We start from the raw sequence: 22,917 nt of genomic DNA, 5'->3' as shown, positions 1-22,917 counted from the left end.
CGACGGCGATTTTGTAAAGTGTTTCACGCGCTGCAGTGCAGCAGCACGGTTCGCGCAACGTTTCATATCTCGCATTGCAACGTGTTTATTTATTTATTTTCGTAGGTATTTTTCGTTCGTCGGCCGCGGCTTCGGGTCGTCAACGCAAGACCGTGTTGACGTCCGCGCGCGCTTCCGCTTTCTCTTCTTTTCCATTTTTTCCATTTCTTTTCAGGGCCGTCCGTCTTCTTCGTTCGTCGATCCCTCGGTCCCGTCATCGCGACCAGGACATCCACGACGCGAGGCCGCCGTCGCCGTCGTCCTCTTCCATGTCGAGCCCGACGTCGTCCTCCAGCTGACCGGTGTACACCCCCCTCAGAGACGTCTGCACCGGCCCAGCCTCCATCGCGGCCTCGATCGCCTTGACGTACCGACGCATCCGGTGCGACTCCAGACGATCCGTGCGCTCCATCGCGGGCTGCGACCGGAGCCGCCACAGCGCCTGGAAGATCGTCGGCCCGGCGCGGTCGTTCGCGATCTGATCCGACGCGGCGACGATGTTGTTCGCCGCCGCGACCGCCGCCACCGCGGAGACGCTGGCGTCGCTCTCCGCGGCGTCCGCCCTGGACGTCGCCTTTTCCCACTCCGTCGCCGCCGCAGCCGCCGCCGCGCCCGCGCCGCCCTCAGTCTCCGCGAGCCGGACGAACAGCTCCCCCTCGACGTCGTCGAACGGCGCGGGGTCCGAGGTCGAGAGACTCGCGCTCGTCGCCGCGGAGTTCTCGTGAGGCGCGTGCGCCCACTCCGCGACCTCCGCGGCCCACTCGTTCTCGGACATCGGCAGCGCCTGGAGGTTGAACGCGTTGGCCGCCGCGGAGGCGTCCCCGCTTTTCGCCGCGACGGACGCCGACGCCGCGGCGACAACGCCGCCGACGCCGACGCCGGGCGTGGCCGCGACGACGACTTCCCCCGCGCGCGCGACCCTCGTCGCGATACCCTCGCGCAGGTTCGCACGCAGCGACGCGAGGCGCTTCCTCGCGGAGGCCCACCGTCCTTCCCTCTCCTCGCCGATACCAGTGCCTACGCCGCCGACGCTGCCGATCGCCGCGTCCGCGTCGTCGGCCGACACGAGGACGTCCACGTCGCGCCCGCGCCCGAGCCCGCCGCCGCCGCGATCCTCCTCCACCGCAACCGCGGCGCGATCCATCTTCCCGGACGCGTACCCCAAGTGCGCCTGTTGCCGCCACAAAATCCCCGCGGTGCCCCACTCGTTCGTGAGGTTCGCGTACCGCCCCGGCGTGTCGTTGTCCAACATCACGCCCTCGCCCAGGTGCACGTACGGCTTCCGCACGAACGGCCGCGACATCGGCAGCAGCGGGATGATGTCGTCCTTCTGCACCACCCTCAAGATGTTCAGCGTCTCCGCGGCTTCGCGCGTCTCTCTCGGCCCGAGCTTGGGCGCGCCGAACGTCACGACCTTGACGACGTTCACCCCCGCCGACTGATACAACAGCGCGACGGCGACGGCGACGGCGCCGCCGAGCGAGTGCCCCGTGAGCTGCACGTCGTACCCGGGCACGACGTAGCTCGCGAGCGCGTCGCGGCACGCCCTCGCGACGATGCGATACCCGCGGTGCATGGGGAGGTGGTCCGTGCAGCCCCTGAGCGCGTACTCGCCGTCCGGCGCGTCGAAGTCGATGTTGGCGCACACTTCGTCGTCGTCGTCCTCATCGAACGACCCGGACCCGTCGCCGTCCTTATCGCTCTCGTCGCTCCGACCAGGGCCCCCGATGCCGCCGATGCCCAGCCGCGGCATAGATGGGAGCCCCGCGAACGCGCCGGAGAGAGACCGCCCCACGCTCGCGAGCCTCCCGGACGCGCGCACCGGGTTGGAGCTGAGGGTCGTTCCATACGAGCGAACGTCGGGGTGGAGTTGAAAGGCGTCAGATGGAGTTGAAAGGCGTCGAGGGCGGGGATTGAAAGCGGGGGGTGGGCGGAGAGACACGCCGGGAAAAGTCCTTAAGGATCAGCGTTCACCACGCCGACGCGGTCGTATGGGGACCAGTGTATAGAACGCACCTCAGACGGATGTTCTGCACCACGTTGGTGAGGTTCGTCGTCCCTCGGAACGATATCGTGTGCGTCTTGGACGCGTGGTTCGTCGCGATGAACAGCTTCTGCTTCACGCTCTCGAGCTCGATGACGACTACGTCCTCGCCGGACTTGTCGAAGAACGCCTCGATGGTCTCCTTCGGCGCGCCGTTCAGCGCCGCGACGTGCGCGAACCGCAAGAGCTCGTCGAACGTCTGCACGACGGGCAGCGGCGGGTACGTCAGCTCGCGTCCCTTGGCCCGCAGCTTCTTCACCTCCGTCTTCACCTTGTCCGCGACGGACGCGATCGAGGGAGGGAGGTTGATCTTAAACTCCGCGGCCGCTTCCATGATCGCGTCCAGGTCCGGCGGGGTCGGCGAGTATTGGGCGGACGGGAGCGGCGGCGGCGCGTCGACGACGCCGTCGCTCTTCTCCATCTTCTCGCGGTCGATGACCTCGACGCCGGCGGTCGCGCCGCCCTCGTCGTCGTTGAACGCCGCCCGCGGCGGGATCTTCGGGATCACGTTCCGCGCCTTGGACGCGAGCCGCCGCGTCGTGAAGACCACCTTGGACGCGAACGGCGCGGAGGAGGAGGAGGATTCGTCGCCTCGGAGCGATCCGCGCGCGAAGAGGCGACCTCCTCGCAGCGGCGTCGCGAGCCCGGGCGAGACCTGCCGCACGCGCGGCACCGCGGCGACGAGCCGCTCGAGACCCTGGAGAAGAGGAACACGCGCGAAGGCGGGCGGGCGCGCGATGTCTTGGTCAGCGACGCGATGGACGCGGACGGGGACGGCGGCGCGCGACGTCGTCGTCGTCGACGCGCGCGACGCGGCGAAAAGAAACTCGTCGAAGGAATATACTTTCGTCGGACGACGCCGCGCCGCGCGGATGGCGCGTCCGCGACGCGCGGGAGGTTCAATCCGCGCGGGACGCACCGAAACGATCGAGGACGACATCGTCGCGATTCCGCGCGCGGTTTCTACTCCGCGCGGTCACGCGATCGCGCGCGCGCGACGATCTACCGCGCCGGTCTCGCGCGCCGCGCCGCGCCGGTGGCGACCGCTGGCTAAGAGAGACGCCGTTCCCGACGCGCGGGTTACGCCGCGGCCGAAGCGCGCGGGCGACGGGCCGAGCGACGGCGTGTGAGGCGGCGAGGACTTCTTCACGAAAGTCTCTCGCGGTTCGTGGTGTGCGCGCGGACGGGACGTCGGCGCTCGCGCGTCGCGATGTGCCGCCGCCGGGTGACGTCGCCTCGCTCCGAGTTGGACGCGGGAAACGAGCGCGAGCGAGCGAGAATATATCCTGACACGTGCCGCGAGAATTTTCACCCGTCCCTCGGTTTCAACATTTGATCGCGTCCCGTTTCAACTGGCCGATGAAAATTGTACTGTATGTACCTCTCGATCGATCAACCCGGGCCGGGTCGAAGAAATATCACTCTGATGAGTCGTCAGTCATTCACAAATAGTCGCGCCGCTCTCTTCTTCTACCGCCTCGCTCGCTCGCGCGTCACGGCGGCGACGGCGGCACGCCGCGCCGCGCCCGCATCTCCCCGAGCTCCTTCGCCATCAAAAACGCCAGCTCCAGCGCCTGGCTCGCGTTCAGTCGCGGGTCGCACTCGGTCTCGTACCGCAGCTCCAGATCCCCCTCGGTGACGGTCGCCGTGCCCCCCGTGCACTCCGTGACGTTCTTCCCCGTCATCTCGAGGTGGACGCCGCCGGGGTGCGTCCCCATCTGCTCGTGCACCTCGAAGAACGCCATGATCTCGTCCCGGACGCGCTCGAACGGCCGCGTCTTGAACCCGTTCTCCGTCTTGATGGTGTTGCCGTGCATGGGGTCGCTGACCCAGAGGACGTTCAGTCCCGCGTCCTCGACGGCGGTGATGAGGCGAGGGAGGTGCTCGCGGAGCTTCGCGGCGCCCATGCGCGAGATGAGCGTTATCCTCCCGGGGACGTTCTCAGGGTTCAGCGACTTCACGAGCGACACGACGGAGTCCCCGTCGGACTTGTCCGAGATTTTGATCCCGATCGGGTTGGACACGCCGCGGAAGTACTCCATGTGCGCGCCGTCGGGCTGCCGCGTGCGCTCGCCGCACCACAAAAAGTGCGCGGAGCAGCCGTAGAACTCCTCCGTCGTGCTGTCCAACCTCGTGAGCTGCTCCTCGTACCCGAGGTGCAGCGCCTCGTGCGCGGTGTAAAAGTCCGTGGACTTCATCGTCGGGTGGTCCTCGTCGATGCCGCACGCCGCCATGAAGTTCAGCGCCGCGTCCACTCGGTCGGCGAGCTCGCGGTACTCCGCGCCCTCCTTTTCGCCCTCCATGAAGTCCAGGTTCCACTTGGTGACGCGCTGCATGGACGCGTAGCCGCCCGACGAGAACGCGCGGAGGAGGTTCAGCGTGCTGCAGGACTGGTCGTACGCTCGGATGAGCCGCGACGGATCCGGACGCCGCGCCTCCTCCGTAAACTCGGACGAGTTGATGTTGTCGCCGCGGTACGACGGCAACGACACGCCGTCGATCGTCTCGAGGTCCTCCGATCGCGGCTTCGCGAACTGCCCAGCCATCCTCCCGAGCTTCACGACGGGAACGCCCGCGCCGTACATCAACACCACGGACATCTGAAGCAACACCCGGTACGTGTCGCGGATGTGATTCGTGTTGAACTCTTTAAACGACTCCGCGCAGTCGCCGCCGAAGAGCACGAACGCGTTCCCCGCCGCCGCGTTCGCGAGCTGCGCCTGGAGCCCGCGCACCTCGCCCGCGAAGACCAGCGGCGGGCGGTTCGCGATCTCACTCAGCGCCACCTCGAGCTCAGCCTGGTCGACGTAGTTGGGCTGCTGGAGCGCCTCGCGGTCTTTCCACGACGACGGGCTCCAGTTCGCGAGCGACGCGCCGGTCGCGGAGATCTGCTTGTTCGCGCGGTCGGGGGCGTCGTACAGCGCGTCCGGCTGCGCGGACGGCGTGATGACCGCTCTGCGGGTGGGGGGACGGGAGGGGGTGGGGCGTCAGCGCGCTCAGCGCGGGGGGCGGCGGCGGGACGCGCGGAGGCGGCGGCGGGGCTTTTCTTTCTTTCTCTCTCTCTTCTTCGAGGACGAGACCGGACGGATCGGCGGAGGCGGCGGCGACGACGCGCGACGCGCGAGGGCCGAGCGCGCGCGATGTCGCACCTGGTCGTGATCGCGGCGGCGCGACGCGCGCCCGCGCGGCGGACCGCGCGAAGGTTCGGCGCGCACGACGCCTTGAGCGTCACCGCGCGCGTGGATAGAGCCATGACGACCCTAAACCTGTAGAGCGACGATTGATCGATTGCCGGACGGCGGGGGGGGGAATCGACCGTCAGCGACGGCGCGCGGCGACGGAAGCGCGCGGAATCGCGCGACGCGCGCGCGGAGGAGAGTTCCGAGACGTCGACGCACCGTGTGAGGGGCGAGGGAGTTCGGCGGCGACGGTGGGTTCGACCAGCCGCGCGTGCGTGAGTGCGCGAGTCCGACGCTTCGAGGGTGCGACGCGACGCGAAAAGGGGCCGAATATCTTCGGGCAGCCGCAATTTTCGCTCCGGTCGGGGTAAGTTGTTAGACCGACCGCCGCTCGGTTTCGACCCGTTGAAGATTCACGAGATTCATCGCGCGCCTCGCTGTCAATTTCTAAAAAAATCCTCCGGTAGAGCCACCGCTTGACCGCCACGCGTCACTTTGAAAATCTCGCGCGCGAAAAAAACGCGGGACTGCAGACTTTTCGCCGAACCTCGCGCGAGCGGTCAAAGCCCCCCGCGGCGGCACACGCGACCGTCCCCGCGACGTGCGCGACCGATCGAACGTCGGCGAACGCCCTCGAGTCATCGCCCGCGCGCGCTTCGGAGCCGAAGACGTCTCGCGCCGCGCGCGACGCCCCGCCCTTCGAGCGCGATCGAAACGCTACGGAAGCGAAACAATCGTCTCAACGAACAACATCGCGACGATGCGCGCGACGGTCTCTCGCGTCGCGGTCGTCCCGCGCGCGCGACTCCACGCGCGATGCTCCTCTAACGGGAACGACCGCGTCAAGGCGTCCGGGAAGAGTCCCAAGAGCGGCAAGGCCGCGACGCGCAGGGCGTCCATCAAAGGTGCGCGCGATCCGGGAGAGGACGCGTCGCGCGACTTTTAAATTCTTATTCCAAACAAACCGACGCGCGACGACTGATCGTCTCGTCATCTTCCTCGTCGCAGGCGCCGCGCGAGACTGCGGAGCCGCGGACGCGCCGTGCTTCCCGGAAGAGCACGACTGCGCGGTCAGAGACGCGGACGGGTTCACGACGTACCGCGACGACCTGGACGCGATGATCGGGGTGCGATCCGATCCACCCCCCCAAGTCGTCTCGTCGGTCGCGCGAAATATTATATTCCCTTCCGTCGTTCAACGATCAGTCGATCGATCCGTCCCGCCGCGCCGCCGCTGACCGTCCTCTCGCCTCTCCCGTCCCCTCCCTCGCGTCGTGCGTTTGTCAGATGCTCCCGTCGGACGTGCGCGAGGTGCTGATGTGCCACCCGCACCGCGCGAGCCTCGTCGAGGTGATCCTCGACCTCGGGCGGTGTCCCGTCGCGCGCTTCGTCGGCGACGCCGTCCCGGACGAGTGCCTTCGCGCGGCGCCCGTGACGGCGGAGGATCTGCGCAAGGCGGAGGCGAGCGTCGGCGATTTCGGCGGCGACAACCGCGCCGGGATCGAGGGGACGCTGCACCGGATATCGTGCATACGCAACCGCGCCGGGAAGATCGTCGGGCTGACCTGCAGGGTCGGACGCGCGGTGAACGGCCACGTCGACATGATACAAGACTTGCTCGGCTCGAGCGAATCGTGTTTGTTTCTCGGGCGGCCCGGGGTGGGGAAGACGACGGTGATCCGAGAGATGGCGCGCGTGCTGAGCGACGAGCTCGGCAAGCGCGTGGTCATCATCGACACGAGCAACGAGATCGGCGGCGACGGCGACGTCCCGCACCCCGCGATCGGCGGCGCGCGCCGGATGCAAGTCCCCGAGCCGTCGGCGCAGCACAAGGTGCGTTCTCCTCACACTGGTTCCCATACGACCGCGTTGGCGTCGTGAACGCCGATCCTTAAGGACTTTTCCCGGCGCATCTCTCCGCCCAGGGTCCCTCGCTTTCAATCCCCGCCCACGACGCCTTTCAACTCCGCTTCTGACGCCTTTCAACTCCACCCCGATATCATCGCTCGTATGGACCCTCGACCCTCAGGTGATGATCGAGGCGGTGGAGAACCACATGCCGGAGGTGATCATCGTGGACGAGATCGGCACCGAGGCGGAGGCGCTCGCGTGCAGAACGATCGCGGAGCGAGGCGTGCAGCTCGTCGGGACCGCGCACGGGCAGCTCCTGGAGAACTTGATCCAGAACCCGACGCTGAAGGACCTCGTCGGCGGCATTCAGTCCGTGACGCTCGGCGACGACGAGGCGAGGGCGCGCGGATGCCAGAAGACCATCATGGAGCGCGCGGGTCCGGCGACGTTCCCGATCGTCATCGAGATGCACGAGCGCTCGTTCTGGGTCGCGCACAACGTCGAGGAGTCCGTGGATGAGATTCTTACGGGAGGCAGGCCGATGGTGCAGACGCGCGCGAGGAAGGATGGCGAGGTTGTGGTCCACCGCGCGGTGTACGACGCCGACCTCGCGTTGGCGCGGCACGCCGTCGCGCACACGCTCGGGAGCATGGGAGGGATCATGGGCAGCACGACGACGACGACCGCGGCGGAGGCGATCGCGAGCGTGACGGAGTCGACGTCGGAGCCGTCGTTGGACGAGAGAGTGTTCGGTTTCGGCGCGGGGCTGGGGGCGGCGACGACGCCGGCGACGGCGACGCCCGCGTTCGCGCGGAACAACGTCGTGTCCGACGCGCGGTCGCGGAGGAGAGCGTCCGCGTCCGCGGCCGCGGCCGCGGCCGTGGCGTCGAGGGACGATGACGATCCGTACGCGTGGGCGCGGGAGCTCGGGAGGATCCCGGACAAGGACGCGCTCGCGGCGATGGGCGCGAGCGGGTACGCGTCGGACGACAGGAGCTTCAACGGGAACGGAAACGGCGGCGCGGATAAACGCGGCAACGGGAAGAAGGAGAAGAAGAACCGACTCCGGAGCGCGCGCTGATCGTCGATCGACGCGACGCGACGCGCGGGAGAATCTGATGCGGCCGCCGAGCGATGCGTGGATCGATCGCGGTGGCGTGTACGAACGTGTTGTATCAATAGGGAGGGTCCTGGGTTGTTTTTTGGAGCGCACGCGAATTTTTGTCTCTTGAATTATGAAAAAATTTGTCTCTTTCATTTTTCCGTCGTCTCGCCTATCGTACAGGGCTATCTATGTACAGGGCATCACGGGCAGCACGCGTCCCCGTCATCCCATGCTGAACGCGTGCCTCACCTCCCTCTCCTGGCGCATCATCGCGCTCACCTTCACCGGGTCCACCGCCGCGCCGCCGTTGACGTCCCACGCCGCGGCTTGCACGACGACGACCGACGCGTCCTCCCCGCCGTCCCCCCGCCGCGCCGCCATTCCCGCCGCCGGTCGACGGTCCGTCTTCCCCCGCGCGCTCGCCTTCTTCCCCCGCGCGCTCGCCTTCTTCCCCTTCGTCGCGCGCGACTCGTCCTTCGCGCCGACGGGACGCGCGCCGCCGCCGCCGCCGCCCAAGGCGAGGAGTCCCCCGAAGAGCGACTTCGCCGCGCGTCCGAGCGTCGACGACCCTTTCCCCCCTCGCGCGGACCCCGGGACGTACGCCGGGTCCCGCGCCCGCCGGTGGTTCTCCGCGAACGCCTGCGCCGCCTCCGCGCACGCGGCGCCGACGATGGACGCGACGACGAACAGATCCAGCAGCGCCTTTCGTCGCCTGCGCTTCCACCGCGCCGCGAGCTCCTCCGCGGTGAGTCCGCCGGCGTTTGGCTTCGGCGCCGGGCTCGGCGCCGGCTTCTTCGTCTCGGGGTCCCTCTCCCTCTCGACGTCGTGCCTCGGCGCGGAGAGCGCGTCCTTTATCGCCCGCCGCCGCGCCGTCGCCGCCGCGTCCGCGAGCTCGACGACCCTCCGCCGCGCTTTATCCTTCTCCTCCAACGTCTTTTCCATCTTCAGTCGCGCGCGCGTCGCGTCTCGCCCCGGCGCGCCATCCTCTCGGATCGCCGCGACGACCGCATTCGTCGCGTCCGCCTCCTCGGCCGCGCGCGCGCCGACCGCGAACGACGCCTTCTCCGCGTGCAACGTCGCGCCCTCGCGCGTCGACCGCAGGTGGTTCGTGAAGACCCTCAGGTCGTCGAACAGCTCGTCCGCCTCGGGACCGGGACCGCGGAGCGCGTCCGCGGCGAATCGGAGCTCCGACAGCGCGGCGTCGTCCGCGTCCTCCGCGTCCACGGCGCGCGCGTTCGCGTCGACGCGCGACGGCGACGCGGGCGTCAGCGACGACGCGCGCGACCGCCATCGTCCGTCGTCGTCATCGTCGTCGCGGAGGCGTCGCGACGCCGTCCCCGCGGCGTTCGCGCCGGGGGATCGCCCGCCGCGCGCGCCGCGAGATGTTGCCACCTCGTCGTCGCTGTCGTCGGCCATCGCGAGGAGCCGTCGCAGCGCCGCGGCGGTGGGCTTGGAGTCGAACGCGGCGACGCGCTCCGCGTCGTCCTCGGACTCGGACGAGGAGGAGGAGTACACCATCCTCGCGCGCGCGGCGGCGCGGTTCGCGCGTCGCGACCGGCGCGCGCGGCGACGGAGTGCCGAGAGCGACGCATCGGTCACGGAAGGCGTCGGACGCGACGACGCGTGCGCGTGCGTTCCCCCCTCCACATCTGATGACTCAGACGCTCCGAGCTCGCCATCGCGTCGTCACACCTCCCCGGCGCCGGCGGGGAGGGTCGTCAGCGTCATGCCCTCGCCCGGCGCGACCGCGGACGTCGACGCCGTGATCGCCGTGCCGCCGCCGAAGCTCGAGACCCTGGACGCGATCGAGACCCTCGCGGCGCGCGACGAGGACGCCGCGCCGCGCGGAGGACGCGGATCGTCGGAGGGTGGTGGGAAAAGAAGGCACGCCGCGCGCGACGACGACGACGACGACGCCGAAGCCGATCGCGCCCAAGGTGAGCGCCCGCGCGCGCGGTCGAACGACACGGCCACGCGCTCGAAGATCGTCCTCCTCCTCGGCGACGCGGTACGCGACCCGAGCCCGCTGTTCGAGCTCGGCGTGAAGATCGAGAGGGCGCTGTTCGAGGCGCACGGAGAGGACGCGTCGAACGGGGAGTATCGCGCGAGGGCGCGCTCGATCGCGTTCAACCTCGCGAAGAACGAGTCGCTGCGCGTCGGCGCGCTCGCGGGGGATATCGCGCCGGCGACGATCGCGCGGATGACCCCGGACGAGCTCGCGACGGAGGACATGCGGAACGCGCGGAAGAAGATGGAGGAGCGGCTGACGCGGAAGCGCACGCGGACGAACATGGACGGCGCGACGGAGACGGACGCGTTCGCGTGCGCGCACTGCCGCTCGACGCGATGTCAGGCGCGTTCTGTTCTGTTCGCGCGCGCGCGTCGTTAACCCCGCCCGGCGGTCCCCGCACGACCGCGCGCGCGCGCGGCGTGGCGTTTCTCTCCGCCCATCCCTCGCTCACGATCCCCGACGCGCCCACCGCGACGCCGACTGACGCGCCCCCGTCCCCGTCCCCGTCCCCGTCCCCGTCCCCGTCCCCAGTATTTGCGCGTGGGGCAGGTGCGCGACCTAGGCAAGTCGGAGACGTGGGGGAACAAGGACGCCGCGGACGACGCGAAGGTGCTGGTGAGATGTTTAGAATGCCAGGCGGAGTGGAACGAGTCTACGCTGTGAGCGACGTCGGCGCGGTGGTCGCGCGAAGCGTAGGTATGATAGCGTAGGTAGCCCAGCGCGGCGTTCGATGTTAGCTCTGAAACGAACGCGGCACCGACAGGACAGAATCGGCTCGTCGTCCATTACTCCTCCGCGCGTCGCGTCGTCGTCCGGTCGTCGTCGCGTCGCGCGCGCCGCGCGCGATGACCGCCGATCTCTCCGTGTTCGACAACGTCGGCCTCGTCGCCGCCATCATCGCCGTCTTCGTCGCGCAGTTCCTCAAGCCGTTCGCGGAGTGGGCGCGCACGAGACGCGCGCGCCCGTCGCTCGCGCTCGCGTCCGGTGGATTCCCGTCGTCGCACAGCGCCCTCGTCGCCGCGCTCGCCGCGGGGACGGGGTGCCAGGTCGGCCTCGCCGACCCGGGGTTCGGCTGCGCGGTCGTCCTCGCGCTCGTGGTGATGTACGACGCGATGGGGGTGAGGAGGCAGGCGGGGCGGCACGCGGCCGCGATCAACTCGCTCGTCAGCGGGCTGCCGTCGTCGACGTCGCGCGAGCGTCTGATGGCGACGGCGACCGGCGCGCGCCAGAGCGCGGCGAGCGAGATCGGCGCGCTGCTCGGCGAGGACGAGGACGTCGCGCTGCTGACGAGCGCGACCGACGCCGACGCGGCGTACGGCGGCGCGGAGCTGCCGGACCTGCAAGCCGGGTTCAGGGATTTCGCGCGCGCGATTCAGGAGAAGCCGCTCAGGGAGCACATCGGGCACACGCCCGTGCAGGTGCTCGCGGGGATGGGGTTGGGCGTCTTCATCGGCGTCGCGTGTGGGAAGTTCGTAGGGTGGTAGGCGGGGGTGGGTGGGGGGGAGCGGACGCGGGGAGGACGGCGGCGACGGGGACGCGCGTCGGCGTACTACAGTATTTTAAACGGGATTCATTCTTTCATTCATCGCCATTCGCCTCCTTCGCCACGCTACTTCTCCTTCTTCTTCTCGCCGCCGCCGCCGCCGCCGCCGCCGCCGCTCGGGACGTCTACCTCCCTCCCGCTCAACAGCTTAAACAGCCGCGTCTTATCCCGCAGCTCCCCGTGACGCAAGCTCAGCACGTGCTGCTTCTCCGGCCCGCCCGTCAGCTCCAACGGCACGAACATCGCGCGCGCCATCTCGTGCAGCGCGTCTTCGCTCGCGTCTCGTAACGGCGGGACGATGGACGTTACGTCCACGTCTTCGTTCACCCTGTTCCCCCAAAAGTCGAGCGTGCTTATCCTCACCCCCGGTCGCGCCGGGTCCTTCCACACGAGAGAGAGTTCCCCGACGAACCGTTCGGCGTAAAATTGCAACGCGTACGACGACGCCGCGGTGCCGACGAGGACGCCGCCCACCGCGGCCATCGTCCCGGCGCTCAGCGGGTCGTCGTTCAGGTACGCGACGAGCGGGACGATCGCCGCGGAGGAGCCCATCAGCTGGAACACCTTGAAGCGGACGAGCGCGCGGAACGTCAGGAGCCACGGGCCTCGGTACAGGACGCGCGTCTCGAGTCCGTCGGACGGCGACGGCCGGCCGACGCTCGTCTTCGTCGCGGGCGTCGTCGTCTGGTCGCTCGAGCTCGAGCCCGCCGCGGAGGACGAGAACGACGACGACGACGACGACGCGGCGGAGGAGGAGGAGGACCCCGCCGTCGGGGTCCATCGCGGCGCGGCGGACGCGGCGGCGAACCCGCGCGTTGCGTCGAGGACGGCGCCGCGATCGATCGGACGCCGGCGTCGGTCGCGATCGTCGTCGTCCGCTCGGTGGCGGCCGCCGCCGAGCCGGGAGCTCATCGCGGGGGACGCGCGCGCGAGCGCGGGGGACGCGCGACGCGACGCGAGCGCCGCGGCGGCGGCGACGCCGCGGGAGACGACGCGCGACCGCGACGTCATCGGCGGCGAGCGTCCGCGGCGCGCGCGGAACTGGACGCGACGACAGGACTTTCGATCTCGCCGTCACTCGCTAATCATCAGTCCCGCGAGCGCGAGCGGAGGTAAGCCCCGGGCGCGATGGCGTCGTCGCTCGCGCGCGCGCCGTCGCGTCCGTCGCTCGCGCGCGCGGCCTCGCGCGCCACCGCCGGACCGCGCGCCGCGGTCCCGCGCGCGCCGGCGTCCCCGTCCCCGTCCCCGTCCCCGTCCCCGTCCCCGTCGGCACCGCGAAGAAGCGTCCGCGTCGGAGCCACCGACGCGGGCGCGACCGACGACGCGACGGGCGAGGCGTGGGTTCCCGCGCGTCGCGAAGCGCTCGCGAGCGACGTCGTGCGCGCGATGTTCGAACGCGACGCCGCGCTCGAGCCGCGCCTGCGTCGGATACCGCTCCCGCCCTCGCGCGTCCCGAGGTCGTTGACGCGGATGTTGATGACAAACGCGGCGTCGGGAGAGGGCGGGCGCGCGTCATCGTCGGGGTCCGGCAGCGGCAACCCCTTCCGCGACGCGACGCACCCGCGACGGCTGCGCGTGCCCGACTACGAGAACGCGCTCGCGGACGGGTGCGAGCTCACGCCGACGCCGCGCGCGGACGGCGCGCGACGGATGCGCTGCGGCGCCGCGAACGCGTACGTCGCCGAGCTGTTCCGACGCGCCGCGCGCTGTTCCGACGACGACGGCGACGGCGACGGCGCCGCCGCCGCGCGACTGTCGCGATACGACCTGTTTCACGCGCACGTGTTCGTTCGCGCGAGCGGCGGGCGCGGAGGCGTCGTCGGCCTCCTCATGCACGCGCTCGAGTACCCGCGGTACGACGACGCGGACTTCCCGTTCGCTCTGGGGAACTGTCAGCGCGGTTCGGACGTCGCGTTCGCGCCCGCGGCGGCGGCCGGGAGAAATATATTATGGACCGCGGACGCGGCGGGGCGGTGCGCGTTCGCGCGTCTCGACACGAGCGAGACGTCGCCGCTGCGCGGGCTCCTCACCGTGCCCGCGCTGCACACGACGTACGAGGGCGATTTCGGGGACGCGGTCCTCGGGGATCTGCTGTACTTCAACGGGGTCGCGGACGGTCGGAAGCCGAAGCATTCGGTGTTCGCTTTCCCGCGGTGATAGTCTGGTAGTCACGTCTTAGCCCCGACAAACGCGGGAGCGCGCGCGTCGACCGGAAAGGATGCTCGTAGTTCGTAGCCCTAGTAGAGATTCTTTCACGTCGTGATGATCGATGAAAGCACCGCTAGCTCGCCCCAGACATCAGTCCACCATCGCCTCCACCCCTCCCTCCCGAGAAAAAGAAAAAGAAATTAACCGTGATCCCCTCCTTCTCGCTCTCGCGCGCGCGCTCGCCTCGACCTCTGCGCTCATCACTCGCTCCCGACGGCGTCCATCAAAAATCGAAACGCCGGGTTCTCGCGCATCGCCTCCGGCGGCTCCACGACGCTCAGATCGATCGAAGACATCGTCCCCGAGATGTCGTCGATCGTGAAGTGAATCGACGAGTCGTCGTCCAGCAAAAACGAGTTGGACATGTTCGTGTTCTGATCCTTCATCATCAGCTCCTTCATCGCCACGAGCACCTCCTGCGACACCGTCTCCGTGCCGTACTTGTCGTCCCAGTACATCGTGGATATCCGGTACAGCTGCTGGATGGAGAGCACGGGGCACAGCTCCAGGGTGATCTCGTTCAGCGTCTTCTTCGGCTTTTGGTGAATCACGAGGAGCTGCACAGCCTGGCGGATGTACCGGAGCTCCTCCCACGCGTTCCCGGTGTGGTCTTTGCTCTCGATGAGCCAATTCTCCAGCTCCGCGAGGCCCGTCTTGATGTACTCGCCGTTGCTGAACGAGCAGCACTCGCGGCGGAGTAAGAGCGCGTTGAACAGCTGGACGTTGATGAAGCAAAAGATTTGCGTGAAAAACTTCCGGACGAGAAACGTCGGGACGTGGTTCGCCTTCATCACCGCGAGGAGGTCGTCGAGGCAGTCCAGGATCGTCCTCCAGTGCGTCCCCAACTGCGGGCCGAGCTGGTTCGCGGTGGGACTCCTCGGCGCGCCATGTCCGCCGCCGTGGCCGCCTCTTCGCGAAGACGCGTCGCCGCCTGATCCGCCGCGCAGCCGCGGCGCTTGGATGCACGACCCGAGCTGCGGCGTGATCTCGCGCTTGACGTTGTCGCGCAGGAACCCGTAAATTTTCTCGACAAACGCGGTGAGCTGCTGCTTGAACAAGAACGCGGGGTACTTGGCGTCCACCTGTCGCACGCCCGGGATGCCGACGGGCTCGCCCCCGTCCTTACCCGCGCTGTTACCCGCGGGCGACGACCGCAGGCGGCTGTTGAACCGCTCGAATATCCCGACGCCGGCGCTGCGTCGCCGCGCGCTCCCGAGCCCGCCCCCCGACGTCTTGAGCGTCCGTTGCAGCAGATGCAGCAGCGTGAACGTGTTCGAGAGCCAGTACGTCAGCTTCGCGTTGTCGTCCGTCGTCACCTCCACGGCCGCGGACATGTTGCCCATGATCCTGTCGAACAGTCCGGTGCGCTCGAGCTCGAACACGCGCCAGTGCAGCAGCGACCGGAACGCGACGCACGCGAGAATCGGCGTCCCGCCGCTGAAGCCGACGTCGGAGGCTCGGTCGATCACCTCGAGGAGGACGTCGTGCTCCGCGCTCGCGCGCGCGTTCGCGAGCGACGCGCGCTTCGCGTCCAGTTCCGCCTGCTGTCGCTCGATGTCGCGCTCCGTGCCGGCGCTGGGCGGGGTGAGCCCGGTGACGCTGTCCGGCGTCGGCGGCGATAAGCCGCCGTCGACGCCCGCGCCCGCCGCGAGAGTCGTCTTGGGGCCAGTCGGGGTCTTCATGTTGTCCGCCGCCTTCATGGACGTCATCGCCATGACGTTCTCCTTGGCGATCTGTTTCAAGCGCGCGTTCTCGTTCTCGAGCATCATCACGCGCTCTCGAAGCGCTCTGTTGTCCTCGTCGGACGCCTTCAGACGCGCGGCGAGGGTTTCGACGTTTTCCTTCTCCGCCGCCAGCGCCGCCGCGGCGTTCGCCTTGGACGTCTCCAGCGCCCTCGCCGTCTCCTCCGCGGACGCGCGCAGGGCGTCGAGCGCCGCGGACGTCGCCGCCGCCTCCGCGACGCGCGCAGCCTCCGTGGCCTCGGCTTCCGCTCTCGCGGCTTCGACGCGCTCGAGCGCGGCTTGCTCCTCCGCGACGCGACGCGCTTCCCTCGCCGCCGCCGTCGCCGCCGCCTCCATCGCCGCGCGCATCTCCTCCATCGCCGCCGCGTGCTCGGCCGCTTCCTTCTCGCGCTTCGCTTCCATCTCCATCAGGCGTCTGTGCTCGAGCTCCGCTTTCACGCGTTCGAGCTCCAGGCGTTTCTCGAGCTCGCTCTTCGCCTTTTGCAGCGCCCCGGTCTCGCGTTGCTCGTGCCTGCGCCTGCGAAGCTCCCGCCCCGCGGCTTTCTTCCTCCACGCGCACTGGAACGTCACGGACGCCTTCTTACGCCTGACGTACGCCTCCCTCTGCGCGCACATGCGCACGTGCGCTTGAATCTTCGTCGCGGCGACGTGCTGGCGGTGCACGCGGTACCGCGCGCGCTGCGCGGCTCCGCGCGCGTGCGCTTGAATCCGCACCGTCGCCGACCGCAACGCGTGAAATTTGCGCACCGCGATGGCGCACCGCGCGCGGGCTTGGCACCTCGTCGCCGCGTTCGTGAGGCGGATGTGATTCGCGAGCCTGCGCGCGAGCATCCCGCGCGTCCACCGCGCGACGCAGTTCGCCGCGGCTTTCGTCGCGAGGAACGCTTTCCGTTTCTGTCCTCTCCGGACAAACTTTTGGACAAAGACGGCCGCGTCGTTGAGCGCTTTGTGCCTGATCACATCGAGGACAGCCATCTGTCCGGCGCGGAGGAACACCTTCGTCTTCCCCATCTGCCACGACGACAACCCGGCGTCGGCTAAGATGCTCTTGATGACGTCCACCTCGAGACCGGGCTTGAACAGCGCGTCCTTGTCCTTCGCGAGTAATCCGAACCGGTCCAGGAATTCCTCGATGGGTTTTCGCGACGGGTACCCCGCGCACGATATCCGAACCGCCTCCAACACGCCGCCGCACCTCAGCTGGTGCAAGACGTTCGCGTTCTCGAACACCATCGGTTTGTTCAGCTGGTTGGGTTTGATGCACCGGATGTAGTGCGGGCTCGTCTGGTTCAGCTTCGCCATGAGCTCCGCGAGCTGCGTCTTGAACCCGGCGGCGATGGATGAAAACTTCATCGCGTTTTTCCCCCGCCCGCCGCCCCCCGCCGCTTTCAACGCCGCGTCTGCTTTGACGTCGAAAATACCCACGAGCAGTTCCATCCCGCTCGAGGCGAGGAGCGACTGGTGCTCCGCGACGACGAAATCTTTGTTCTTCTCGATGAAGTGATCGCTCTCGTACGTCACCTCGCCGGCGTAGTGCGTCAACGTGAACGCGGTGACGCTTCGTTTGGGCTTTTTAAACCTCGGGTTGTCGCTCAACCCGGCGTAGAGCTTCTGCGAGAGCTGCTCGTGCGTCGTCGTCGGGAACATGCACGCCTCGTCCAGCATGGTTATGATGCCCGGCGGGTTGGACTTCTTCTCGATGAGGTCCAGCACGTCCTGGTTGTCCACGAACTCGATGTACGACCAGTCGATCGCCTCGCGTTCGTACTCCTCTTGTTCCATCTTGAAGACGTGCTGGTTGAAGTGCTGCTGGAGCTTCTCGTTCGCGAGGTTGATGCAAAACTGCTCGAACGAGTTCGTCTTGAACGACTCGAAGCCGTATATGTCGAGCACGCCGATGAAGCACTCCGAGCTCGCGTCCTGCCCGATGCTGACGTTGATGCGCGCCACGAGCCAATCGAACAGACGCGAGTACAGCGTCTTAGCGAGCGAATCTCTCGAGTTGAGCGCCGCGTGCACGTCCAGCGGCTTCGTGATCGCGCCATCCGGCGTCGCGATCGTCCGCGTCTTCAGCGCCTTCTCGAGCCGCGACGCGTCCACCATCATCACCGCCGCGGCGTCCTCGAGCGCGGTCGCGGACGCGGCGTCCTTGAGCTCGCACCCGTCGTCGGAGGCGCCGTCGATCGGTTTGAAGTCGACGTTGCCAAGATGGAGGATCCCCGCGATGACGCGCATCACCGCGTCTTGTTCGCGCTTCTCGATCCCGACGACGTCCATCGCGCGCCTCGTCGCGGCGTACTCCGTCGCGTTGTCCACGCCGTCTAACGTCGCGCAGCTGCTCTGGTTCGTGTAGTGGTAGTCCGCGGGGGTTTTCAGACGCAGCGTCGCGCGCTCGTCGTCCGACGCGCCGTCCAGGAGTTGGTAAAAGACGTGAAAGTTTCGCTCCGGGTCGTCGACGTTGACGATCCGCGAGCGCTCGAGCAAGTACGTCCGGATCGCCGCGCCGGAGATTCGGTCGTGCTTATCGAACTGAATCTCGATGAACTTCCCGAACCGCGACGAGTTGTCGTTTCGCACCGTCTTCGCGTTTCCGAACGCCTCCAAGAGCGGGTTGGACTCCAAGACTTGCTGCTCCACCGGCCTCGCGTGGTCGAATTCGACGTCGCCGTCGCCGCCGGTCTCGCCGCCGTCCGCGTCCGCGCACCTTCCCCCCATGTGCGCGAGGTACTGCATGATCTGCTTCGCCGTCTCCGTCTTCCCCGCGCCGGACTCGCCGCTGACTAGGATGCTCTGCGACGCCTTCTCTTTGGACATGGCGCGAAACGCCGCCTCCGCGACGGCGAAGACGTGCGGGGACAGCTCCCCGAGCTGCGTCCCTCGGTACTGGTCCATCATGTGGTGGTCGTACAGGTGCGGGATTCGCTGGAACGGGTTAACCTGGGGATCGAGGACACGAGACGGGGACGCGGGGGGGACGAGGCGTTAGTCGGTCGGTCGGCGAGGGGGTTCGATCGATCGGGAGACGAGAAAGCAGAAGAGACGGAAACTTTGCCGTTGGAGGGAAAAACGGGGACGGCGAGGGCGCGCGCGACGCCGCCGCGGGGACGCGCCGCGATGAGAATCGACCCGGTGTACGTGTAGATCTCGTCCAGGCCGTATCGGTTCCCGAGGTTGTGCAGCACCCCAGGCTCGTGGAGGTAATTCAGCTTCACCATGTCCTCGCGGTCTTCCCTCTCCTGGAGGTTGCACTCGCGGACGCGGATCGTCCGCGTCGCCGCCTCCGCGCTCTTCGCGCCCGCGACCTGGACGACCGCGTCGTCGCCGTCCACGGACGTCACCGTGGCGGACACCCACGCTTCGTCCGCGTCGGGGACCCATACTTTGACCCCCGCCGCGATGGCGTTCGCCGCGGCTTCGGTCATCGCGCGGCGTGCGGGGACGCGGACGCGCGGCGAGCTGTCCCGTCTCGAGTCCCGGCCGTTTGAAGGAGAGATTTGACGTTCGAGATCTCCTCCCGCGCGACCGACGAGACGACGCGACGAACGCGCGGGATGCCGCCGCGGGAACCGAGCGCGAGTTCGCTCGCGCGTGTCGAACGCGCGTTCTCGACCGCGGGGAACGCTCTCGCGTCGAAGCGAGGCGCCGTGCGAAGCGTCCGCGGTTGTGGCGCGTCAACAGCGGAAGCTCCGAAGAGAGCGAGAGGCACTCGACAGCCGGCGAGTCGCGTGATTTGGCCGCGCCAGTCTGTCGCATTTTTTGTCCCCCTCTACAGTACGCGCATAGCACGGCACTCGCACCCGCGCGCGGCGCGTCATCATGGCGTCCCAGAGCTCGCACCTCGGGGCGTACCGGAACTTGACGGACAAGTTCATCAAGATGCGCGATAAAGCGCGTCGGGGAGACGGTGCGACCCCGCCCGCGCGACGCCCCGCCGCGACGTCGCGACGCGCGCGTCTCGCTCGTTCGTTTCACCCCGAAAAACTCCTCGTTTTCTGTGACGCGAACGAACCCTTCCTCGGCGGGATCTGACGTCGCCCCCGTCGTCCAACCCCCCGCAGCGCTCCGCGACGACTCGGAGATCGATCACAGGAGGGAAGCCGCGTCGACGCGCCTGTTAGAGGCTGCGATCGAGAGCAGCAGCAGCATGGGCGCGGGCGGCGGGGACGTCGCCATCGACATCCCGGACGGCCGCGGCGGTCGCGGCGGCCGCGGCGCGTCGCTCCCTCCCGCGTGGGTCGACTTCAGCGAGGAAGCGTCGGGGGACATCGCGAGGATCAAAGAGAAGATCAAAGAGCTCGCCGCCGCGCACGCCAAGGCGTTGTTACCCACGTTCGACGAGATGGGAGGCGCGGACGACCACGTCGTCGAGATGGTGACGCAAGACGCGACGCGGCTTTTTAAACGTTGCGAAGGGCGTCTGCAGAGGCTGTCCGCCCCGGGCGTGTGCACGACGCGCGAGGACGCGACGATCGTGAAGAACGTGCAGAGGAAGCTCGCGGTGGAGCTCCAAGCGCTGTCGATGGAGTTTCGAAAGATGCAGCGGAGTTACCTCGCGCGGCTCAAGTCGCAGCAGGACCGCGGCCCGGGCGCGAGGGGCGTGGACGACGTCTTCGGGTTCGTCGACGCCGCGGGAGGGAGTGGGAGTGGGAGTGGCGGGGGGGGATGGGGGGACGAGTCCGCGCAGGATCAAGACATGGGGTTCACGGACGTGCAGCTGCAGAGGGTGGACAGGAGCGAGGCGATGTCCTTCGAACGCGACCAGGAGGTTATGAAGATTTTGGAATCCGTCAACGACTTGTCCAACGTCATGAAGGACCTGTCCGTGTTGATCATCGACCAGGGGAGCATCTTGGACCGGATCGACTACAACTGCGAGCAGGTCGCGATGACCGTGGACGACGGGCGGAAGCAGCTCATAAAAGCGGAGACGCATCAGAAGAACTCGCGGATGATCATCTGCATCTACTTCCTCATGGTCATGTGCGGGATCATGACGCTCGTCGTCGTGTTTCAGAAGATGTAGACAGGATGTGACGACGCGAAGCGACGACGTGACGCGACGCGATGCCTTTTTAGCAGTCGTCGTGTCATCGCGACGTACGTAGCAGAGCGTTAATTATAGTAGGTGTGAATGGATCGTATACACAACGCACACATCAATGCAGGATGGTCTCGGATAATACGCCGGGACCGCGCGCGGCTTAATACACCGCGTTCTGAGCGACAAATGCGGGGGAAGGTCTACTTGCCCCCATCTGCGGAGCCGTTGATAGTTTGGATGCTGGAAGGTCGCGGATAACACGCCGGGACCGCGCGGCGTGTCACACCGCGTTCTGAGCGTCCGCGAACGGGTCGAGCGGGACGCCGTTGCGCCCCCGACCGTCCGACCTCTTGTCCCTCTTCTTCTTCTTCTTCATCTCGGCCTCGTCCCGGCTCGGCGAATCGTCCGGGGAGGACCTCCACTCCTCTCGCACGGGCTTCAGCGCGGACGGGGGCATGTTCAGGACGACGTCCCCTCCCGCTCCCGCAGAGGACGACGTGGGGACGGGTTGAATCCCCATCTGCGCGAACACGCTCGCCGCCCTCAGGCTCTCGCCGCGGCTTCCTTTCGAGTGTTGCGAACTCCCGTAGTCGCTCTCGGACTCGCTCTCGACGGGCTGGTTGTTGATGAACACCCGCGATATTTTCGCACCTTTGACGCTGTCGTCCGGACCGACGTCCGCGACGCCCCCCGCGGCGCCCTCCATGACTTCGCTCAGCGCCATCGCAAACTTCGCGGCGTCGCCGGCTCTCACGCGCATCTCCATCGAGTGCTCCGCCCCGCTCGCCGTCTTGAACTTAAACACCGTCGTCTGGAACTCCGTGTACGACCTTCCGCCGTGCTGGGACTGGTCCAGGCCTTTGACTTCGTCGTCCAGGTTCACCCGCAGACCGATCTGTCGTTTGATGACGTACAGCACGATCGAGCACGTGACGACGACCCACGAGACTTGCGCGAGCAAAAACACGAAATTCGACCCGAGAATCGCGCCCGAGTTGGCGCACCCCATGAACAACCCGCACGGGGTCTCGCCGTCGTCGACGTACGAGTCGTACTTCGTGAGGTACGCCCGAGACGACGTGAACAGCGAGGCGGCGAGGAGCCCCCACACGCCGCCGCCGAGGTGCACGGGCACGGCGTCCACGACGTCGTCCACCTTGAACTTGTGAAGTAAAATTTTCGAAGCCGTCGGATACACGATCCCGGCGACCGACCCGACGATCACCGCGTAGTGCGGCTCGATCAGACCCGCGCTGCCGGATATGGACACGAGCCCGCACAGGATCCCGTTGTTCATACGTCGCGGTTCGAGCTTCTGATGCTTCGCGTACGAGTCCATGAGCATCGTCACCGCGCCGCCAAACGCGGCGGCGATGGTCGTGTTCACCGCGGACCGCCCCGCTAAGACCCCCTTACCGCCGGATAACGACGTCGAAGCGACGCAGTTGAAGCCGTACCAGCAGAACCACATGATGTACGTCCCGAGGGTCTGGAACACCGGACTCTGATACGGCATCTCCACGAGGTGGTTTCCGTTGAACCGCCCGACGCGCGGGCCGACAGCGACGCACGCGAGAAGCGCCGCGAGGCCGCCGGTGACGTGCACGACCGCGCTCCCGGCGTAGTCCACGACCCCGGAGGAGAACAGGAGGCCGTTGGACTTAGACCTCATCGCGGACGCCCACCCATCGTCGCTCCACGCCCAGTGCGCGACCACGGGGTAGATGAAACCGGTGATGCACGCGCCGTAGACGGCGTACGCTTTGAATCGGAACCTCTCCGCGACGGCGCCGGAGACGATCGTGGTCGCCGTCGCCGCGAACGCGAACGCGTACACGAACTTGGCGTAGTTCACGCCTCGGAGCGCTTCCGCGTCGTCGGAGCGGTCGCTGCCGTGGAACGCGCGGGACTGCAGCGCGAACGCGGTGCCGCCGATGAAGGACGAGTTCCCTCCGTAGAGAAACGCGTACCCGACGAGGTAGAAGCACACGGTGGAGAACGAGACGTCCATGAGGTTCTTGAACAGGATGTTCTTCGTGTTGCGGATGGAGACTGCGGGTTGGTTTTTGTGGCGGTGGGGGGTGGGCGGGGGGGGAGGGGAGAAGGACCTGAACCCCGACCTGCTCAAGGGCCAGCGCGCGACGCGCGACATCC

General features: G+C 67.8%; 11 protein-coding genes across 11 annotated transcripts in view; 6 read left to right on the top strand and 5 right to left on the bottom strand.

The window, feature by feature from the left end:
* Positions 1-76: 76 nt before the first annotated feature.
* MICPUCDRAFT_48413 (uncharacterized protein) lies at positions 77-3,023 on the bottom strand (the record flags this gene model as incomplete). The annotated part of the gene is made up of 3 exons (XM_003061909.1): positions 77-1,871; positions 2,056-2,780; positions 3,003-3,023. The coding sequence occupies 3 exons, from the start codon at positions 3,021-3,023 to the stop codon at positions 254-256; spliced, it is 2,364 nt and encodes a 787-aa protein (XP_003061955.1). The 3' UTR covers positions 77-253.
* A 477-nt stretch (positions 3,024-3,500) lies between these two features.
* MICPUCDRAFT_49704 (uncharacterized protein) lies at positions 3,501-5,518 on the bottom strand. Its single transcript, XM_003061908.1, has 3 exons — positions 5,482-5,518; positions 5,233-5,349; positions 3,501-5,038 (listed from the first exon to the last, which is right to left on the bottom strand). The coding sequence occupies exons 2-3, from the start codon at positions 5,334-5,336 to the stop codon at positions 3,577-3,579; spliced, it is 1,566 nt and encodes a 521-aa protein (XP_003061954.1). The 5' UTR covers positions 5,337-5,349; positions 5,482-5,518; the 3' UTR covers positions 3,501-3,576.
* A 320-nt stretch (positions 5,519-5,838) lies between these two features.
* MICPUCDRAFT_35564 (uncharacterized protein) lies at positions 5,839-8,194 on the top strand (the record flags this gene model as incomplete). Its single annotated transcript, XM_003062112.1, has 4 exons — positions 5,839-6,167; positions 6,271-6,389; positions 6,550-7,095; positions 7,292-8,194. Exons 1-4 carry the CDS (start codon positions 6,023-6,025, stop codon positions 8,192-8,194), a joined length of 1,713 nt encoding a protein of 570 aa, XP_003062158.1. The 5' UTR covers positions 5,839-6,022.
* Positions 8,195-8,348: 154 nt separating this feature from the next.
* MICPUCDRAFT_69961 (uncharacterized protein) lies at positions 8,349-9,924 on the top strand (the record flags this gene model as incomplete). Its single annotated transcript, XM_003062111.1, has 1 exon — positions 8,349-9,924. A coding segment is annotated over one exon (1,576 nt), but the record flags the coding sequence as incomplete, so codon positions are not given.
* Positions 9,925-9,944: 20 nt separating this feature from the next.
* On the top strand, positions 9,945-10,997 carry MICPUCDRAFT_69959 (uncharacterized protein; the record flags this gene model as incomplete). The annotated part of the gene is made up of 2 exons (XM_003062110.1): positions 9,945-10,571; positions 10,761-10,997. The coding sequence occupies 2 exons, from the start codon at positions 9,945-9,947 to the stop codon at positions 10,890-10,892; spliced, it is 759 nt and encodes a 252-aa protein (XP_003062156.1). The 3' UTR covers positions 10,893-10,997.
* Positions 10,998-11,074: 77 nt separating this feature from the next.
* MICPUCDRAFT_35562 (uncharacterized protein) lies at positions 11,075-11,713 on the top strand (the record flags this gene model as incomplete). The annotated part of the gene is made up of 2 exons (XM_003062109.1): positions 11,075-11,409; positions 11,584-11,713. The coding sequence occupies 2 exons, from the start codon at positions 11,075-11,077 to the stop codon at positions 11,711-11,713; spliced, it is 465 nt and encodes a 154-aa protein (XP_003062155.1).
* Positions 11,714-11,784: 71 nt separating this feature from the next.
* MICPUCDRAFT_51687 (uncharacterized protein) lies at positions 11,785-12,783 on the bottom strand (the record flags this gene model as incomplete). Its single annotated transcript, XM_003061907.1, has 1 exon — positions 11,785-12,783. One exon carries the CDS (start codon positions 12,781-12,783, stop codon positions 11,839-11,841), a length of 945 nt encoding a protein of 314 aa, XP_003061953.1. The 3' UTR covers positions 11,785-11,838.
* A 117-nt stretch (positions 12,784-12,900) lies between these two features.
* On the top strand, positions 12,901-13,929 carry MICPUCDRAFT_51686 (uncharacterized protein; the record flags this gene model as incomplete). Its single annotated transcript, XM_003062108.1, has 1 exon — positions 12,901-13,929. One exon carries the CDS (start codon positions 12,901-12,903, stop codon positions 13,927-13,929), a length of 1,029 nt encoding a protein of 342 aa, XP_003062154.1.
* Positions 13,930-13,979: 50 nt separating this feature from the next.
* MICPUCDRAFT_28890 (uncharacterized protein) lies at positions 13,980-19,374 on the bottom strand. The gene is made up of 3 exons (XM_003061906.1): positions 18,833-19,374; positions 14,902-18,659; positions 13,980-14,856 (listed from the first exon to the last, which is right to left on the bottom strand). Exons 1-3 carry the CDS (start codon positions 19,142-19,144, stop codon positions 14,181-14,183), a joined length of 4,746 nt encoding a protein of 1,581 aa, XP_003061952.1. The 5' UTR covers positions 19,145-19,374; the 3' UTR covers positions 13,980-14,180.
* A 164-nt stretch (positions 19,375-19,538) lies between these two features.
* On the top strand, positions 19,539-20,745 carry MICPUCDRAFT_51684 (uncharacterized protein; the record flags this gene model as incomplete). The annotated part of the gene is made up of 2 exons (XM_003062107.1): positions 19,539-19,626; positions 19,781-20,745. 2 exons carry the CDS (start codon positions 19,539-19,541, stop codon positions 20,743-20,745), a joined length of 1,053 nt encoding a protein of 350 aa, XP_003062153.1.
* Positions 20,746-20,840: 95 nt separating this feature from the next.
* AMT3 (ammonium transporter channel family) overlaps positions 20,841-22,917 on the bottom strand; it is a 2,824-nt gene continuing 747 nt past the window's right edge. Inside the window, exon 3 of the mRNA XM_003061905.1 lies at positions 20,841-22,815. Within this exon, the coding sequence (XP_003061951.1) occupies positions 21,044-22,815 (1,772 nt within the window). The 3' untranslated portion in view covers positions 20,841-21,043. The remainder of the gene's footprint in view (positions 22,816-22,917) is intronic.

This window comes from Micromonas pusilla (genome assembly GCF_000151265.4).
Source record: "Micromonas pusilla CCMP1545 genomic scaffold MICPUCscaffold_11, whole genome shotgun sequence".
NCBI classification, from domain to species: Eukaryota; Viridiplantae; Chlorophyta; class Mamiellophyceae; order Mamiellales; family Mamiellaceae; genus Micromonas; species Micromonas pusilla.
Note: the sequence above shows the minus strand (reverse complement) of the source record. Positions and strands in the feature narration are given on the sequence as shown.

Coding starts and splice junctions, on each gene's coding strand:
- MICPUCDRAFT_49704 (XM_003061908.1), bottom strand. CDS start 5,336: ATGGCTCTATCCACGCGCGCGGTGACGCTCAAGGCGTCGTGCGCGCCG. Junction 5,039..5,232: donor GCCGCCGCGATCACGACCAG/GTGCGACATCGC, acceptor CCCCACCCGCAG/AGCGGTCATCACGCCGTCCG.
- MICPUCDRAFT_28890 (XM_003061906.1), bottom strand. CDS start 19,144: ATGACCGAAGCCGCGGCGAACGCCATCGCGGCGGGGGTCAAAGTATGG. Junction 18,660..18,832: donor CCGGGTCGATTCTCATCGCG/GCGCGTCCCCGC, acceptor CTCGATCCCCAG/GTTAACCCGTTCCAGCGAAT. Junction 14,857..14,901: donor GGCGGATCAGGCGGCGACGC/GTCTTCGCGAAG, acceptor TGGCGCGCCGAG/GAGTCCCACCGCGAACCAGC.